The 20,800-nt window shown below is 40.6% G+C and overlaps 1 protein-coding gene across 3 annotated transcripts in view; it reads right to left on the bottom strand.

The window, feature by feature from the left end:
- LOC122666894 overlaps positions 1-20,800 on the bottom strand; it is a 54,995-nt gene that overhangs the window by 22,293 nt on the left and 11,902 nt on the right. For 2 of the 3 annotated variants that reach the window (XM_043863005.1, XM_043862996.1), the window contains exons 2-10: positions 17,705-18,250; positions 17,493-17,603; positions 15,419-17,413; positions 15,031-15,147; positions 14,724-14,906; positions 14,551-14,613; positions 13,075-13,146; positions 12,700-12,969; positions 11,954-12,073 (exon numbers count right to left, since the gene is read on the bottom strand). In XM_043863005.1, coding sequence (XP_043718940.1) covers positions 11,954-12,073; positions 12,700-12,969; positions 13,075-13,146; positions 14,551-14,613; positions 14,724-14,906; positions 15,031-15,147; positions 15,419-17,413; positions 17,493-17,603; positions 17,705-18,250 — 3,477 coding nt within the window. Of the gene's footprint in view, positions 1-11,953; positions 12,074-12,699; positions 12,970-13,074; positions 13,160-14,550; positions 14,614-14,723; positions 14,907-15,030; positions 15,148-15,418; positions 17,414-17,492; positions 17,604-17,704; positions 18,251-20,800 lie in introns of those variants that run through there. The other variant, XR_006333725.1, reaches the window with a different exon arrangement.

Consider the following 20,800-nt stretch of genomic DNA (forward strand, 5'->3'; position numbering starts at 1 on the left):
GCCACAGTCTGATCCTAGTGAAAAGGTTCCTCCTGGCTTTACCGGTTGCCTTTTGTAAAGGTATTCACTCTTGCAATCAAAAATCCATGATTGCTCATCCTATAGAAAACTTCATTTCTATAACTAATCTTCTACCTCCACTACATAACTTTGCTTGTTCATTATCTACTAACTCCATTCCGAAAAAATCATCATAAGGCTTTATCTCATCTAGGGTAGAAGGTGGCTATGGAGATGGAAATGGATGTATTATTATCTCATCAGACATGGACACTAGTGGATTTGCCTCCAGGTAAGGATATCGTGTGGTGTCGCTGGGTGTACACAGTAAAGTACAATCTAGATGGCTCCGTTGAACGACTCAAGGCCCAATTGGACGCAAATGGGTATACTCAGACCTATGGGGCGGACTATTTTGAAACCTTCTCATGTTTCTAGTCTCATTTCAGTGTATGTCCTAATATCTTTAGTTCTGAATTTAGACTCGCTTCTATGTCAAATGGATATGAAAAATGCATTCCTATATGATCTACATGAGGAGGTCTATATGGAATAACCTCCCAAAAATATTGCTTAGGGGGAGAATACTGACAATATACAAGCTACACAAAGCCATCTACGAGTTGAAACAGTTACCTAGAGTATGGTTCGACAAGTTCAACTCTGTTACTCGTGATTTTTCACAATGTTACTCTGACCATTCTATATTTATATGACGCTAGAGCTCTGAGGTGGTAGTACTCGTTGTCTATGTAGATAACATTATTAAATCTGGGGATGATGCATCTAGGATTGCAAAAGTAAAATCTTATCTACAGCAGCATTTTCAGATGAAAGACTTGGCTACCCTCAAGTATTTTCTTGGCATTGAAGTAGGGGTGTCAACCGGTCAAGCTCGGTCGGGTTCAGTTGGGCCTAGCCGGGCCTCATGGTGCTAAAAGCTTGTGACCGCCCGTTTAAGTTTTCGGGCCAGGCCTGGTCGGGCTAGGTTATAATCGGGCCATAACCGGGCTGTGGGCATGTTTAACTCTAAACGGGCCTTAATCGGGCTCTAACCAGTGTAGCCACCGAGGCCTAAAGAAAATTTTCAAAAATGAGAAGCACCATTCAAGCTATTCATTTCGACCCATTTCATCTTGATCAAGTCAATTTTGAATATAATGGGCTTATTAAAATGGAGTGGCTAATGTGAAGGCTGGACATACAAATTACTCATATTTATGTGCCTGCATGTGAGTAATTGTCATATATACGTTTCTGTTGTAGCATAAGTATAGTAGTTGCAGCAGCAGCAATAGTTGTGCACATACCATGATGGTGTCAACTTCTATGTCCCAATTGTTAGATATGGAAGCAAGGTTTAAAATTTCATGAAATATCGGCGAATGTCGCCATATTTCAGTAATTTTGACCTGTCCAAACGAGATGTCAACGAAATGAAAAAGTTACATATTTCGGTCAATATTTCGTGAGATATCGAGATATCTCGGTGAATTCTCGATATATCGCGAGATATTGAAAAAAACTCCATTTTCTATGAGATCACGTGACACTTAGTGATGAGAACTATATTTTTGGTCTCGGTCGATATTCATGAGACCTCTCTGAACTCATTTTTCCTCCTCTTCTCCTCATTTCTTCTCTTCTTCTTGATTTTCTTCCACTCTCCAAGCATTGATCTTCATAGTTTCGACACATTATGCGGAAACTCATCGGAGGTCATCTAAGTTCATCATCCAAGCCTTTTTCCACTATTTAAGGTAAATTTCTATTTCTCTAAAACTATTTTTTTTAAATACTTTGTACAAATGTTGTTGGATGTTGATGATATTAACATATGTTAGACACCGGAGGCCGATCTACGACCTCACGGTGTGAAATTTTTTCCATACGTATTTTTTTTTTTTTTCTGGTTTTAAAATTCATTTTCCCTACAACTAAAATAGGAAATAATAAGGGTAATATGACTTAGATGGTAATGAATTAAATATCGTTAGACACCAATAGCGATCTACGGCTTCACGGTGTCGGATTTATTTTTCTACTCTTAAATAATTATTTTAATTTTCGGAAATTAAGAAAAATATATAAAAAATTAAAAAAAAAAAAAAACAAAATAAATAAGGAAAAATATGAGTTTTAAGTTTAAAAAATATGAAAGTTATTTCTACATGTTTTGAAATGCATTACATGTATATTATGTTTACTAATTTTCGGTTTTGTTGTGTTAGTCAATACTTATATTAACATTATATATAAAAATTATTTTTAATTATGTGAAAAAGATAAGAGTTAGGGAAAAATATTAAATAACTATACAAGTGTATTAGTAATCTAAAAGTGTCAATTAAAGTACATCTACATTAAGTTTTTAATTATTTGTGTTACTTACATTCGATAAACAAGTATCATTATGGCGGATCGTGATAGACAACGTCGAAGGACAAGTAAAGGTGGGAAAGTAGTCAACAAAGGAGGCGGAGGAGCGAAGAGAGCAGAAGGACAAGAGAGACCAGCCACCGCATAGGGTGACATTGCATGGTTACATGGCACTCCCACTGATGGGGATAAAAGAAAATCTATATGTAACTATTGTCACATGCAATTTATGGGAGGTGGTCATGAGACTTAAACAACATCGTGGAGGATCTAAAGATGTTGTAGGTTGTCATATGGTCCCCTTGAAGTAGCTAAGGAGATTGGTGATAGTTTGAGGGAAAGAAGAAGAAGAGGAAGGAAGGCGACAAGCAAAGGATAAGAGAACAACTTAAGGATACAGTGAGGAGTTCGATGGGAGGAGGAAGACGATGTCATGATGATGATGATGATGACTCCTCTGATGATGATGAGGAGGAGGACATTGCAGTACCTGATGACATACAAACAGCAGAGGAGGCTAGGGATTTTAGGCGAACTGTTTTAAGGAGTAGAGTAAGTTTTCAAGATGATCGTGAGACAGAGAGTAGGGGGTAGTGGAGGAGCGATTCGGAGGTTCTAGATCTTTTAATCCTTTTAGAAGATCACAAAGTGTGAGGGCAGCCCCAACACCTCTACTAGTACCAGTACCACCATCAGCATCTGATCCTAAATTGCATAAGAAGAAAGGAAGCAGTCAACCCAGAATCAAAGGAGCATGGAAGGGGATGAAGGGATTGGTTAAAGAATCAATAGCTAAGTGGATGTTGTACCATACCATCCCAGCAAACACTGCACAAGGCCCCCATTATGATACCATGATAGATACCATTGCAAAGGCTGGCCCAGGATTCAAGGGCCCCACCCCATATGTAGTAATGAATGTTTATCTACCTCAACAAAAGAGTAAGATTGATGAGTACATTAGTGAGATGAGGAGTATGTGGGAGACATATGGGGTGACTATAATGGCAGATGGATGGACTGGGTCTACAAAAAAGTCCATCATCAATTTCATGGTTTATTGTGATGGGAGGACAGTGTTTCTCAAATCTGTGGATGCATCCAAAGAGATAAAGGATGAAAAATATATTTACAGATTGTTAAAGGAAGTAGTGGAAAAAGATGTGGGTATTGAGAATGTTGTCCAGATTGTAACGGACAATGGAAGCAACTTCAAGCTGGCTGGTGAGAAGATGATGAATAATAGTAAGTACCGGCTCTTCTGGACTCCTTGTGCAGCCCATTGCATTGACTTAATGCTAAAAGATATGGGAAAGTTAAAGTTGGTGAAGATTGTGGTTGAAAGTGCAAGACAAGTCACCACTTTGTATACAACCACTCCTATGCACTCAATCTATTGAGGGAAAAATGTGGGGGTGACTTGGTTAGGCCTGGCATCACAAGATTTGCCACCAACTACATTGCCCTCAAAAGCATTGAGACAAAGAAGGCCGGGCTGAGAAGTATGTTTGCTTCTGAGGAGTGGTTTGGATGGAAAGGTTCCAAGACTGCAAGTGGGAGGGAAGCACAAACAACGATGTCATCTGAGGACTTCTGGACCAAACTAAGCAAAGTGGTGAAAGTTTTGGAGCCAGTAGTTAAAGTTCTACATGTTGCTGACTCCGCTCTAAAGGGCCCAACCATGCCAGTCCTATATGTTGCAATAGACTTGATGAAAGATAGTGTCTACAGTGTGGCTCCTCACAGTAGCAAACACTTCTTAGATATCATCAATGCTCGCTGGGAGAATCAACTTATGCATCCACTGCATAAGGCTGGTGAGTAAATTTGTTTTATGGTTACTAATTCATAGTATTATTATTTACTAATTACCTATGCATTTGACAATACATTTATTCTATATGTCATATTTCAGCATACTACTTGAACCCTAAGTATCAATATAACAATAGGCTTGGGTTGGAAACTCAACTTATTGATGCTGTGAAACAAGTAGTGAAGAAGTTGGAGCCAGATGGTGCACTACAAGCAATTTGCAACAATGAGGTGAGTCTTACAATTCATTTGGAAACTCAACTTATTGATGCTTTCAAACAAGTAGTGAAGAAGTACTTACTAATTTTCCACATGGGTGTAGATCAATGTATTTAGGGATGCATTGGGAAGTTTTGGAACTGAGGCTGCGATACAAGGCAGAGCACGTGGTGATGCTGGTAACTCTTTTAAGTTTTAAATTACATATGTATTGAAATTTGAAAGTTGAAACAACATTTGACACGTCTTTTTTGTTGTAAACTTGTAATGTAGTTGAATGGCGGGTGTTGTATGGGGAATCGGCTGAGAACTTAAGAAGAATAGCAATTAAAGTCCTTGCCCAAACATGTTCTGCATCTGGTTGTGAGAGGAACTGGAGTACCTTTGCACTCATCCACTCCAAGAGGCGCAACAGATTGGGTTCTCAACGTTTATCTGACATAGTGTATGTGCACTACAACTTAAGGCTGAAACTGCAACACATACGCATGGGACATGAGGGACAGAGGGGCACTATTGATCTCGCTGACATCTTTCAAGTTGACTCAGACGATGAGGACCCTATTGTGGATTGGGTGAGGGATAGAGGTGAGCCAGTGTTGGATGAGGAGGGAGGTAGGCCCGACCCCATGATAGCTTCTGAGATTGGTGCTGATGTGGATGAGTATATAGCTGACAAAGGTCAGATACATGCACGGGAAGCCTCACCCATACCATTCCAGCCCACTAGTGGCAATGTTGCTAATGATGAAGACTGGTCTAAGTCCTCAAATGGTGATGATGGTGGTGATGGTGGTGATGGTGATGATGGTGGTGGTGATGCTGGTGGTGGTGATGCTAGTGGTGGTAATGCTGGTGAAGAATTTGACAGCATGCGAGAACGTTATGTGGTAGGCCAAGCTACGGCGCCTGTAGAGCCACTTCGATTCACTGGAGAGACACAGTTTGATCATGCCACACAAGATACGGACCACGGAGCACGTGCCCCTGCACCCCCACCCTCAGGACGCCCCCTACAACCATACAGTAGGAAGTGTAGGGGTCGACAAACACAGTTGCAACCTGATCACATGGACATTGATGACCTATCTAGCTCTGTTGGTGGTTTGAGTATAGGTGATAGGGAGAGAGGACCGACTGGACATTGGCGTGCCCCATCTTTTGACGCACATACCACTCCATATGGATATGGATCATCATCATATGGGTAGTTTACTGGGGTAGGGCACTATGACTACCAGTCCCAATCCCAGTCCCAGGGACATACTGGATCATCTTTTGTAGATGACATCTTTGCATACCCTAGCGGGACTAGCTACCAACCTCACCAATCATACATGTAGCCAATGCCAACACCTCTTGCGTCGGCGCCGACATCATATCACAGTGGATCATCTTCTTTACGGACTGGATGGATTGGTAACCCTAGTTTACATCCTAGGATTGGATACCTACAGTATGTTGATGACTCCATTTACATGACACTTGTGGATGACTACACTCGTTTCTTCTCCGATTCTATACCGTGTTCCACATATGTCCTTCAAACAGAAATCAATGGACATCGACTCCAGCGGGGTATGAGTGGGATTGATCCAGGGAGGCACAGCAACTATTATTAGCAATTTAGCACTTGTAACTTATAAGTTGTAATTTGTGAACTTGTGAAGTTGTGACTTTGACACTTTCTGTATTGCCTTCAAGGCTTTAAGCATTTCAGCTATTGAGTTTTGACTTTTGAGTTCTTTTATGTCTTTAAGACTTTAACTGCCTAACCAATGTGTATTTAACCAAGGTTTATACATTAGGGTCGGCGACCGTATGTCAATCAAGGGTGCAAGCCCAAAACACCAATTTCAATTCATGTTTTTGCAATTTTATGGTTTAAATGTGTTTATTTATCTTAAATAAGGGTGTCCATGAAGTTTCAGGCCTAGATATGACCAAATAACCCCCGAGATGGACCCCCGAAATATTGCAGAAAAAATGCAATATTTTGGGAATATTTCGTGATATTTCGAATATCTCGGTAGGCCCGAGATACCGATATATCGCGAAATATTAAACCTTGTATGGAAGTGGCTCCTAGTTTGAATGTCAGGGTAGTATCAATTTGAAGATTGTACCATTGTACAACAAGAAGGAAGATGCTCTGCAGCAGGACGAACTGCCCTTCCACCCCCACCCTTAAAAATTCAAAAAGCCTCTTAGTATGTCTTCCTAATTTAATACATTCAAATGCATCTATGAGAAGAATATAAATCCCCCCCCCTAACTACTTTCATCTACTAATACACAGGTGCACGTCCCTGCTCTACTGCTTCGATCATCTCTCTTAAGATGTGCTTAAAGTGGAAAACAGAACATCAATGGAAGATGGCAAAACCCATGAGTGGATGATGACATAGATAGATAGGAACCAGCAGTCAAAGCAGTTAAAAAAAACAAAAATTTAAATTCAGAAATTATGATTTTTGTTCTTTGAATGAAAAATCCATGCTTTGGTTTACTTTTGATTAATGAGATAGGACACCAAGGGAGACCCGGAGAGGGAAGGGAAGGGAAATTTTAAAGTTAGAAGGTCGGGCTAGGTCAGGCTGTTACCGGACGGGCTAGGTCAGGCCTGGAATCAGTCGGTCCGGTCGGGTGCCCGACAGGCTAAAACCCTACACCGGGACCGCCCGCTTAAGCCCGACACGTTTAGTAAACGGGCCGGGCCGGGCAGGCTCGGTTGGTTCTGCCGGGCCGGCCCTGGAATTGACACCCCTACATTGAAGTACTTCGGAGTAAGAATAGAATTAGTCTGTCACACAAAAAATATGTGTTAGACCTCTTGTCTGAGACTGGTGTGCTTGCATCTAAACCCATTGACACTCCTATGTATCCACATCAGAAGTTTAAGTCAGTGATGATGAAGAATTTGATGATAAGCACCGGTACAAGAAGTTAGTAGGGAAAATTATTTATGACATATCCTTCTTTGTTGGTGTTACTAGCCAGTTTATGTAATCACCAAAGAAGGTTCACTGGAAGGCAGCCTATCAAATCTTAAGGTATCTGAAGGAGGCTCCAAGGAAAGGGCTAAGTTATCGTCCTCATCAGAACATTGATCTGATAGGATTTTTTTAATGCTGACTGGGCTGGTGCTGATGGCAATAGGAGGTCCACCACAGGATACTACATGTTTGTTGGTGGCAATCTAGTCACATGGAGGAGTAAGAAGCAAACAATTGTGGCTAGATCTTGTGTTGAGGCTGAGTATAGAGCAATGGCTCATATTGTAGCCGAGTTGATATGGTTGAGATCGTTGCTTTAAGAGTTGGGTTTTCTAGTTACTCAACTTATGAAGATGTATTGTGATAATCAAGCTGCTATCTACATTGCCAACAACCTAGTGCTTCACGAGAGAACCAAGCACATTTTGTGCGGAGTGTTGTCATGTGGAAACTGATTATTACTCCTTCTGTATCTTCTGCTGATTAGCTTGGTAATGTATTTACCAAGCCTCTGTTTGGCCCTGCTTTTCGGAAAGGCTACATCAAGCTGGGCATGGGTGACTCGTTTAGTCGCTCCAGCTTGAGGGGGAGTGTTAAAACAAGTCCCATATATATACCGTGGGGGTACATAATTTTATGTATACATATGAGTGGTAGGCTTAGTTACTTAGCTAGTTACTTTATTTGTTTTGCTTTTATTTTGGCTCCTAGTTAGCATATACTTTATTACTTTGTTTACTATTTAGACTTCTATTGTATCTAGGATTTTTGGAAGTGTCTAGGCTTTCCTATCTCTTGTAATTGAAGCTTATATAAACACGTAAAGGGAGGATTGCTGGAGAACACGATTATGCTGATCTCTTCGGCAGTCTCTCCCTCTTCTTCCTCTCTCCCTCTCTTGTGTAATTATTGGTTTCTAGCTTCTGATATTGTTACAATATTCTTTCATGCAATGAGCTTGTCAGGGGCATTGATAGGAAGTCCCCCCCCCGACCATGATGAAGCTTGATATTCAAAAAGCCTGTGACTCTTTGACATGGGAGTTCATTCAGGATGTCACGACAAAAATGAGGTTCCCGTCCCCCTGTCCTCTGGGTTTTGCACTGCATATCTTCTGTTAACATCTCTATTTTTGGTCAATGGAAGTCCTGCTGGTTACTTCGGGCACAGGGTTGGCAACAGACAGGGATGGCCCATGTCCCACTATCTCTTCACCCTGCTATGGAAGTTTTGTCTAGGAGCCTACAGACCAAGGTGGAGCAACGAGCTATTAAGCTTTTCCCCCAATGCAAGGCCCTCTAGTTATCGCACCTAGCCTTCGGACGCTCTCATAATATTCACAGAGGCAACCCCCTCCTCTCTAGCAATTGGTTCCTCCCACTTAAAAACCATGGCCTCCCCTTAATCTCTTTGAAATTGGTTACCCATCATTGCTCTCCTATTTTGGATAACCTTAGGAAGCGGATTGAACTGTGAAATGCAAAATTGTTAACCTATGCGGATCGCCTTGAACTGGTTCAGTTCGTTAGGCAAAGCTTTTACATCTACTAAACCGGTGTCTTCGGGCTCCCTCACTTCATTATGTAGAAAATGGAATCTATGATGAGTGCATTTTTGTGGAAAGGCTCGAACAACAAATTTCTTCACACCATCAGCTGGGTCACAGCTTGTCTTCTCAGGAAGGAAGGGGGACTGGGGATAAGGAGGGTCAAAGAGGTTAATATAGTAAGGATTTTAAAATTGATCTGGAAGCTAGCAAGGAAAAAAAAAAGAACAGTATCTGGGTTGATTGGATTTACTCATGGTTCCTTTCTAAGGACTCATTGTGGAGTATTTCTAGTCCGTCTAATTCTTCTGAACCTAGAGGAAAATTTTGAAGTGGAGAGGTATGGTGGCTATTATGATGGTCCAGGATTGATGGTGACGTGCCTATTCTTCTTTGGTTAGATAACTGTTACCCTCACAGATTATTGATTAATAATTATGGGGACAGAATTAGGTATGACTCGGCGCTTGACAGGTTGGCCAAGATATCTGCTATCATCCGTGATGGTGTGATGAGGACATCACTTAAGGACTTATGCAGCCACATGTCACTTCATTATGGCTAGATGACCATCATTATGTGCAATTCTTTTTATTATTTTGTTGTATTTTTATTTGGGGCCATAATTGTTATGTACTAATGATGCAGAATTATCACCAAACTGGGCTTCTTTTATTAGAAATAAGTCTAGGGTTAGGATATATATATGTTGGGCCTTTGATCCCAAGGGTTTTCTATGTAATAGGCCACTTTAATGAGCCTAAACTAGGGGTATATAGGTTGCATACGGGATTAGCCCAATAGTTAGTTTATTTTTATGTTTTTTAATTGAACCGGTTCAAATTAGTTACATCCAATTGGTTCAATTTAAGTGATCATGTGACTTGGTTAAGTGGTCATGAGACAACTTAAGTGGTCATGTGATGTAAGTTGGGCTGGATTAGGACTCTATAAGTCCAGCCATGTTTTGAGTCTATTTCCTTTAGTATTCTAGTTTCCTAGTCAGTTTAAGTTACCTACTAGGTTAGGGATAGGGTTAGGCCTTTCCTTTTTAGTGTCTAAGTCTATTTTTGAGTCTTCTATATATGTTTGTAAGGGAGGCCAGCATTGAATACGAATTTTGATTAATGAAAAAAGCTTTATGATTGCTGCCTTTGTTGCTGCTGTTGCTCCTTGTGAGTGTGCATCCTTGTGGATCTCAAGGTGGAAAGGGTGAGTGGACTCTCACGATTCCTTGCGTCTGTCCAGTACCGGGAGGTTTTTCTTCTTCTTCAATCGAGCTTCTTCAAGCTGCTGCTTCTGCCTTTGAAGGAGACCAAACCAATAAGTAATTTTAGTTTCCAGCATATATCCTTCCCCTCTTCATCCTCTAACCTAATCCATCATTTCCCATCGACCCAATCAGATCACTACAGCCAGCCTTCCATTCCCTCCATTAAACCTGCAACTATTCCTTCAAATTTTAGCTTCAAATTTTAGCTTGATCCCCAAGCATTCACCTTCCAACCATCAGATCTGTGTCAAATTTCCAGCAAACATCCCTCCCTCTCCCTCCTACACTCGATCCCAATTTGAGTCCCATCTAACCATCTAAATCCTAGAATTAACCTAAAACCTAGTGCTGTCCATTCGAACCAGCAACCCCTTTTGCTATTGATCCTGTTATCTGGCTCCTAGTAGGTCTCCTACCTATCTAGGACTACATTAACTAATTTTGTAAGGGAGTTATTGCTGGATAAGTAGTTCTTAGGGAGTAGTTATTGCTCGAAAAGTAGTTATTAGGGAGTTATGTCCTTCTTTTTTCCAGTTTGGGTTTAAAAAGACTGTATTTGGAGATGGAAGAGAAGCAAGCAAGGAAGGAATGTAAGCATGAGTGATTCTATGCAATTCTTGAAGTGAATCCAAGATGTTCTTCTTTCTTGTCTAACTTTTGTCTTCTTCTTCCATATACCCCTCTTTCAAACTCTATATCTACAGCAAACTATCCCTGTTTTGATCCCCCCAAATCCATTGTTTATTCCATCATATTTCTCCCAACCTCCACTTCCCCTTCCTTGATTGAGGCGTAGAGTGCTCTGCCAGAAATTTTCAAAAGACCTAGGGGAAGTGGTGATTTGGTAATTTGGTCAGAAACAGGCTTGGCTCAGTTCTCTTCTTCCTCTGCTTGGAATCTGATGAGATCTCAGGCACCTAAAATTCCATGGCATGGGGTTATTTGGTTTAAGGACCATATCCCACGTCACAGTTTTATTGTGTGGAGAGCCCTCACCTATTCTCTCCCAACTCAGTCTCTTCTCCTTCAGAAGCAACTGATCTCCGCCTCGTTCTGCTACTTGTGTTGGAATGCTTCAGAGGATACTCGTCCCTTGTTTTCCTTGCATGCCCATTCTCTTCAAAAGTCTAGGAAGGGCTTCTCATGCGGTGCTGCCCTGTGACAAGAAGGGTTCTTGATTTTGTCAGGGATTGGAAATGGGTTAGAAGGAGCTTGAATGGGAAATTGTGATCGACACCATGGGTAAGCTGGTGTTTTGTGCCAGCCATCTGTATGTACTCATGTTTGGATGGAAAAAAAACAAACTTAGAAGATGGTCCAGGAAGTCAAGAACATTTCAATAAATCTGGGACTCGATCTCCTTTCAAGTTAAAAGCAAGCTTGATTTTCAGGCTGGCGCATGCATTGACTCCCCTAGAAATAGGCATATTGTTCACTCCTGTGATCTACCTATCCATTTATTGTCTGTGGACAGAGACTCCCCGTGAGGTGGTTATTGTGCATTTTTTATTACTCCTTTTCCCTTTGATTCCCCTCTTCTTGGGGAGTCTCAGAGTATTCTTTTGTGTCTAGTGAATATAATTTTATCCATCCAAAAAAAAAACATAACTTAGACCTGCTATGAGTAACATTTAATGATACATGGTGAAGCAGTGTCAAATTGCATGACAATTCATATTCTTGAACATAATCCAAAATTGGATTAGTAAATGCAGCATGACTTACCAAACAATATGAACTTAAACCACCTGAGTAGGAATGGTCTAGGCTACGATCTGCCAAGAACTGCTTCAGAACCAAAGCGAGGGGTGTAGCCGCTGGAAATTGCTCAGTGAGCTCTCTGACCTGCCAACAGGAATTCATAAACTAAAGAAAGATTTAATCAAGCATAGACAAATTCTTCCTTGGCAAGTTAAGCAATACAAAGTCCCTTTGTATAGTTGGATTGCCAATATTTTGCCAAAAATTCCATAAGAAAGGTCATGAATAAATAAATATAAACAAATGTGAGGTCAATCAAGGATAGAAATGAATCAAATTCTAATCCTGTCAGTTTTTCTAAGAACCAATAAACTCACAAACAATCGAAAACCCTTGACAACACTGGAAGAGTTTATTGAAATTTGAAAAGGGCCAACCACACTTCACATGGCATCCAATCATCCAGTACTTGACCATATGATGGAACAACTACAAAATACAATAATGTCAACAAGAAAATGAAAAAGCATGGATGAGATTAGATGTTAGCTATAATGTTTCGGGCTCTGGCAAGAATGCAGAAAAGTAAACAACCAAGCTAGAGAAACTCTCTGTTTAGTATTACTTGATACATGGGTAACTACTGCACTTTATTCTCATTTTTTTTATTTTTTTTTTTGTGGGCGGGGAGGGGTTCAAACTGGTTTTTTTTTTCAGATTTTAAAATTTTGGACTCCATAACATACTAGTGGTAAGTCCTACGCACTCACCAATTCTGTAGTTTGGAGTCCCGTATGAGAAGGTGACTTGAAACTGATATCAAGACGAACTGACTTCACATCCGCAACATCATCATTTTTCATGTGCAAGCACTTTGGCCAAGAAGATTTGTCTAAACCAACCATATCAGGATCAATGATACCCCCCTGTTCAGTGGGAAGTTGGGTTGATTCAACTTTTGGTGCTTGCACCTTGGAAGTACTTGCAGTAGAAGCAACAAGATCATGAGGAACTTCAGCCACAAGCATGATTATAGGTATCTGAGAACAAAGGTTTGTCCAGATGAAAAGATGCATCAGAAATGAAGGGCACCAAGGATAAAGACGAGGAAAACCAACTAGTAGTCAGAAAGGAAGAAGCATTACAGCTGTATTTTCTACAGTCTTAAGAGAGTCATTCTTAACCCACTCCTGATTGGCAAGGTACCTAGCTGCATGCTGGAATACCAAACTGAAATGATGTAAATAGTAAATACTCAATACAATGATGCCTACTAAGAAACAAAAGATAAGAGCAACAGCACTCTATGCGAACTTTTGAATCAAAGGACAAACAGAGAAACAAAATGTTTCAACAATTGCATAACCATAAAGGTCAATAAAAAAAATGCAATTCAGTACAATTGACTATAGTTGACAATCATGTTGGAGTTCACACCAGTATCAGTACTACCATGACAAGACATGAAAGATAGCATGTGTGCATAGAGGCAGGCCAACTTATGATAATGAGTCGAAGGAGACAAAAAGTATTTCAGTCATTGAGTAACTCACACTACTCTTGGAAGAAACTAAAATTGAGTACACCAAGATATGACAAGTTGACCATACGACACAATTTCAAGTCGTACAAAAGGCTATACAACAGACGAGTTCCCTTATTTTTTCAATCTCAACAGAATCATACTCCCCGGATTCTTAGCAAATTTATGAGCAGAACATTACATTAAATGTAACAAAGTAACCAACTGTATCATTTAAGTGTACCTGTCATTTAAAAGGTGACTAATGGAATAAATCAACATCATCATCAAGTTTTTCCAATATCATTGGTTCCAGTTTCTATTTCTTTATAAAGCAATCCCTTCTTATAGGGTAATGCTAGCCCCTTATTCTCTTTCTCAATACTTTAGATTTCAGAGTAAAAGGTTAATATATGAAGACAACCAAAAAAAAAAAAAGAATTATCTGATTATCTCCCTATTGTCTAACCCATCCCACCGGACCCACCTTGTAAACCAGTTCAGAGTGATGCTTTAGGAATGATCAGACATGATTTTCAACAAAAAAGAAAGAGTGTGAGGAGGGGATTGCCCATAAAATCTTCAAGCAATATCATTTTACGCCTTCTTCACCTGGTCAGCAACCAGATAAATTAGTGGCCTACTAAATCGGACAACTAATGCATTAAACCAGCCACCCAGAAAAGTTGCATGGTAAACAGAACAGCTCCTCTCAAATCCCACAAGCTTGTTAGCATCACTCACAATTACGTGGAACAGGAAAGCTAAAACATCATCCGTGTGTGCATATGCATCTATGATTATAGAAGGATTAATCTATGCTCCTATTTCGAATCACTAGAATTTTGAGAAGCAGTATGCCTTCGAAATTTTCCTTGGCACAGATTCATAGAAACGATATGAGCCCTTCTTGAGCTTGCAGAGAACTTAAAAGCATTTACACGGCACAAGTCCAAATTTAAAGAGTTTTGGTTGAAAAGCATATAGCGTGAATCATAAAAGTGACTTGTTCAAGACAGATCAAGAAATTTTCATTGCTGATCATGTCACTAACAACGGTACAGGAAGACAACAGCAATGTCTGCCACTTCTAGCATACCTGAAGGCAAGTTTCTTTAATTCCATTACGACCCTCAAGAATCCCAGCTTCTTTTATGGGCTCCTGTAAAATGAACCCAGCCATACATGTCAAGAGACTCAGCCACAAAGACGCCAGAGTAGGGGTTCACATATTGACATACTCCAGGGCAAGTTCAACAAGATCATACTTACCAAATTCCTCACAGGAGGGAGACAGACCACAAGATCCACATCGCTGGTTGGGAGGGATAAACCGGTTGTGTATGAACCGAAGATGTTTGTCCTGGACCGGGGCCATAGGACCTGGAGAGACCGTGCAACTCTCTTTACAGCCCAATTAATGTAGGGTTTCCTAGTCAAGTTCTGAGCAGCAACCTAAATTTCACAGCGGGATAAATCAATGACCCACTAGATAACACTTAGATCGTTAACGAAGACAAGTAAATCATGGAAAACCTAATTGCAGGTCACAATAATTATCGGGTCCCATGCTGCATACCTGCTTGCAGAAGGAATCAATTTCATCATGAAGAAGATTGTGCATCAAAGAGAGAGATGCTTTGCGAGTGGGACAATTCAGTAACTCAGGAGGTTGCAGAGGAAATGCAACATCTGGCTGTAATCCATAAATTTGTGACCAACCAATTAAATCCATCAGAATACCATAAAAACAATATGTATGTGGTAAAAAAGACCATTCATTCCCAAATTTTGTCAGGTTGGATACACTATAAACATGTCAGAAACTGAGACCAACATGTTCCTACATAAACTTATAAAATGTTGGATGCCCTGTATATGTATGGACGTATGGTCACCAACACCATTATCAATTATTTGTCACCTATGCCTAAGATAATATGTAAATTGTAAGATATTGTCCTTACATGTTCCTGATCAAGAGCTAGCTGAGAGATAGCAATTAAGCGATCTTGCAGTAAAGCCCCAGGGAGAGGCTGACTCATTGAAGTAGCTGAAAGGCTTTTATTTCTCCATGAAGGCCAAATAACTTCGGCACCATCCAGACAAATGCGAGGTTCTTCACAGTTAGTTCCATCATGATACCAACTTCTCATGCCCCAGTGCCTGGGGCTAGAGCTACCAGACCTAACAGTTGGGAAACCCCTTTGTTTTCTGGATTCACCAACAGGAGAGGGCGGAGGAGGGCGTGGAGCACGTGGAACACAAAGTACAACAGGTGATGGTGGTCTCTTCACCCGAGGTTGTTCCTGCCTATTACGAGGAACACATGGACTTTTAAGATCATGACTTAGCTTAAATTCAGATCTTGATCCCTTCCTCGACATATTTGGAATGATAATTGGTCGCAAAATTGGGTATGGGAGTGAATCTCCTTTCTGCCCTTCGACAACCCCACCAGATGAATTGTTCAAAGATCCAGATGTGTTCTCTTCTGGAACTCCATCGGTCACTGTTGAAGAGTGCAGTACCTTGCCTGATACATCATTTCCAGGAATAACATAGCCAAGGGCCTGATGTCCAGGTCCCAAAGGATCGAAAGGAGAACGAAAAGGAGAGGCAGGTGGAGAAGTTAAACCATTTGTACTGTAAGAAGAAGAAAAACCAATCATATCATCAATAGTTCTGTTCATATCTGCTTCATGCCAAGCCCAGGAGCTATCATCAGAACTAAGAGAAGGAGGACGGGAGAAACTTGTGCCTGCATGATCTGAAGTATTCCAGTACATAACTCCTCCACCGAAGTACTGATTATAATCTCTTCCAGAAATTGCATGCACCTCAAATTCTTCTTCTGAAATCCAATGGCTATCAGAATCATCAACTAGTTCTGGTGCACATGAGTCGATAACATCCCCTGAATACTTCCTTTCATCTTCAGTCCTTGCTCCATTTAGCTGCAGCCCATGAGCCGGAAAACTCTGCTGATAAGGAGAATGCATCCTCGGGATAAATCCAGTATCATAGTTAGAATTCATTGATGGAGTCAACCTGCTGGCACTTCGTACCACTGGGGGCCAATCTAAGCTCATTGCTGAAGTCCGAGACATGATCCTGCTGCAACCACCGTCAATCAATGGATTTCTTGCCTGATGCCTCGTGGACACATAGGATTGATGGAAATTATTACGCCAGTTGTGGTCAACATCTAGATGCAATCTATCAGTGGCAGCCGGGAGATGCTGCGAGTTAAGAGATGGAAAATTAACAGGTGTCACACTAGGCCACTCAAATGATGTGCAACCTGAGGAACTCGTGGAGCCATGACTGCAATAGTTTCCACCATCTTGTCTGTGAAGATGGCTGGTTTCTTCTTTTGAAATGATAGCTTCTGTTAATGCTTCAGAAATAACAGTATCACTTAATTGTCTAGATGTTTGATGCTTGACCTCCTCACTTTTAAGAACATTATCGAGCTCCAGACCAGGCAAAGCATGAGGAGCTATGTCCGAATTAAACTTAGAACTAGAAGTCTCTCCTCCAGAAGTAATGGGAGCTCCAACTGCTCCATATGAGGGTGGAAAACACTCCAAACCAATATGAGAACCGTCTTCAGCAGAACCAATAACAGAACATTCTTGAGTGCCATGGGCCACTTCATCTCCGTTATACATATCATTTTTATTAGTAGAACTACAAAAACTTGGATTTGGAGCCAAGCTGTCGGCACTCACAGGAATATTATTTGGTAGGGTCTGGATAGTTGAAGCATCAGCTAACCTCTGAGATTCCGCAGCCTCAGTTTGAACCGCAGCATGTTGGGAGGTAACTTGTTCGATTCTTACTTCAGAATCTCTTGTTTCTGGTTCTTCTAAGGTAGAATTTTTGCTCCTACTGCTTTCTTTCTTCTTTTTCTTCCCAGCAGTTTGGACCTTGCCATCAACAATTTCTTTAGCACGTTCCTAGTGACAAGAAATCAGTCAAAAACCATTTGAGGTTGTTCATTAGAAACACAATAAAAATGGTGAGAGACATCAGTACCATCTCAACTCTTGAAAATGAGGTCTCCTTGTGGAGATCCTTAGCCTGAAGTCTACCAGTCATTCCATCAGACTTAGCCTGTTCTCGATGGGCCAACTCATGTCCATGAACCTGGAAGCAAACCCTTTGGAACAATTAATCTGAATTTTCTCAAGATGCAACTATACGTATGGGAAAAGCCTCCAGAAAAGGAGCAGAAAAGGAAACAATACCTCAGTAGATTTCTCAATTGCAAAAGAAGCTCTAGATGACTTTCCGCCAAGATTTTGTCTTTTCTGATTACGACCCCTACCCTTCCCTCTTCGGTTACCCACCCGAAACTTCTCTTCAGATTTATTCATCTGGAACTTCATACTCTCCTCTCCAAGAAGTTCCAGCTTTATACAATCACCTGAAATAACCATAAGCAAGTCTCGCACTTTCCTCAGTATACAGTCTGAAACTGAGTGGACAGAACCCAATGTACTGAAAAATAGCTTATCTTTTTCGAACTCATTATGTTTACATGCTAATACCATAGCAGACATCTCCCGAAGCACAAGCAAGCCATTGAAAAAGTTGGTGAAGGGAGTACATTTTCCTGAAATTGGAGCTGGGAGGACGGCCAAGCAAAATTCAGCATCCATTCCGAAGTTTGGAAGGATGGTTCTTTGACTTGATGCACTATCATTGTATCTCACTGTTTTCTCAGCTCGTTCACCAAATAGCCATATGTCATCTTCCAAGGTGTTTTTTGCCCCCTTTAGAATACCTTTTGTCTGCCACTTGCAATGTAAAAAAGTAAGCACGACCAAAGTGCTAAAAAAAGGATGCTATCAAACAGTTAAAAAAGTAAATAGTGTCATCTCATACAACGATCAGTCATCTCAAGCCACGTGTATACTATCAATAGCATGAAGAATAAACTACCTATCAAGGAACTCTGCAGCCCCACCAGCAGAATTCAAGTTTGAAGCAAGAACCAAAGTCTAGCTCAAACAACTTTGAGCTGCCACAAGATACTTCTTTAGATATACCAAGAGCCGAAATAGAAAACCATAGAACTACATAGGTTCAGATTACATATATGATTGGGCAAAATTAAATTGCATTATTGTGGAGAAATCACAAGGCGGGTTGATGCAATCTGGGATTCTAAAACCATATTCGGATCGCTATGGGCTCACCCAAGCTTTAAATGTGTCAATAACAAGAGAGAGTGGCAGAACTAGTATGAACAGTATAGGGTCCTTGTTGGCATAAGAAACAGAATAAACTCAACTGTACACAAGTGTATAGGGGTAATTCTGGAATCAGAATAATGAAAGAAAGTAATGTAATAAAGAAGGGGATGGGGGTAATTAGGGGATAACAATAAGAAAATAAGTAGATTATCAAGATAGGGGGCAGGAGAGCACGAGAGATCCATTAGCAGCAGGCCTTTGAGTTCAAATCACCACAGTAGATCATCAATAGATCCAACGCCAACAAGCACTAACAGTTCAAGAAGGTAGAAATTTCAGGACCTACAACTATACGTAGCGGTAATCTCAAGTCTCAGTCTACTGAAAAATTCGATTCTCAGCAAGGGAAACCTTTGGAATTAAAGTTTAAGGTTCAACTATCAACCAAGGCTATCTGATCTCAGGTAATGACAAACCTGCACCAAGTTTTAGTCAATAAAATAAACTTCTATTAGATAGTCACTGGCAGAAAACAGAAGCGGCTTGATTGCAGCGGTCACCTCACAACAGGGGAGTTGTCAAGGCTTGAGTTCATAAGTTTCAATCAACTTAAAGGTATGACACCGTCCCTTGAATGTTGGGTCCTCTTGGGTTGTTTAATGAAGATCCAACGAACCCAACCAAAACTGGAAACTTTAGGGACAGGAACCAGTTATGACTACCGTAAGTTAACAAGGTGAAGAGAAAAAGGAACTTGGGAAAAAGAGGGGGAAAGGAGGGAGGATTAATTGGATGGGGAAGAAAGAGGGAAGATGAGACAGAAGAGAAGGGAAAGGAAGGAAACTCGCACAACACAACACAGCCATGCTGGCACTCACAAATACCAAACGCAATTCATTCTCATTCATCTAATCTCTTCAACCATATTACATTGGCAATATAAAGAAAAGGCAAAATATGGCAATGGAAACCCAACTAAAATAGAAACTAAACAAATTAGAAAATGCTTCAAATAAAGAAACTACCAAAACACTTCCTACATAATCTATCCCCCCATATAAAATAAAAATTAAATAAAAGTTGCACCCTATCAACTACCAAACCCCCTTTAGACCAAAAAACTGGGTTGGCATGGTTGCATCTCTGTTTAGGCTTCCAAAGAGGATCATTCTGGTCCAGCCGCCAAGGCAACTGCATCAAGGGGTTCTAGTGCATGGACATAGCAGCCACGTTGCAATTCAATTAGTGACAAATTCAGTGGACATGTTCCACATATCATCATCTAGCAATGGATTAAGTTTCTGACCAATCAAACTTCCCCACATGTCAATGTAATTAAGAATTCATGATTAAGTCACCTCTGTTTGAGAGGGTTTCAAGAGAAGGACCATTCACACATGGGGAAAGTATATACATGTTCCAACAATCTATTTATTCATGAACTGGGAAATTATGATTGCTTCTAGTCCTTCCCAAGATTGAAGGGTGGAGTTGTAGTCCCCTCCTCTGATTGGAATGGTGAAGCTGAATTTTGGAAACCCAGGATACTCAAGTGTGGAGAAAGTCATTGGATCAAGAACAGGATCCATCACGAGGGTATATTTGGTACCAATAGGAAAACGGAGTTCTGTTAGGGCTGAACTATTTTCACTCCACATGGACTTAAAGTCTGCTATGCGAGAGCTTTTCTAACATTATGGCAAAATGAGATTCAGAGACTGTTATAGCCTGGGTGTATTAAGGATGGTCCTTGGAGGATTGCACAGGCACATAAGGCACTTTGCTTCACAGTTGAACTGCTTGGCAGATAGAGATGAAGTCCAGGGCACTCTTTTCCTTCAACGAACTAGTCTGTTTCTGTTCTCACAGTCTCACAGATGCTTTTTTCTTTTTCTTTTTCTTTTTTCCCTTTTCTCTGTCGCAGGTGGCTTCAGGCCCATCCTGCTTTGCCATTTCTTCTATTTGACCATGATCTAATAAAAGTTGTTATTTAATTTAAAGCGAAGATTGCCACCCCCCAAAAAGATAAGCAAATAAGCTTATCTGGTCGGCCGATGTAATTTGCCACATGGCAGGATAATGTGGTGATTCCGACCATTAAATAGATCTGCATTAGCCATGTGCCAAATCCAGACAAAAATTCAA

Source organism: Telopea speciosissima, chromosome 1, assembly GCF_018873765.1.
Source record: "Telopea speciosissima isolate NSW1024214 ecotype Mountain lineage chromosome 1, Tspe_v1, whole genome shotgun sequence".
Classification (NCBI taxonomy): domain Eukaryota; kingdom Viridiplantae; phylum Streptophyta; class Magnoliopsida; order Proteales; family Proteaceae; genus Telopea; species Telopea speciosissima.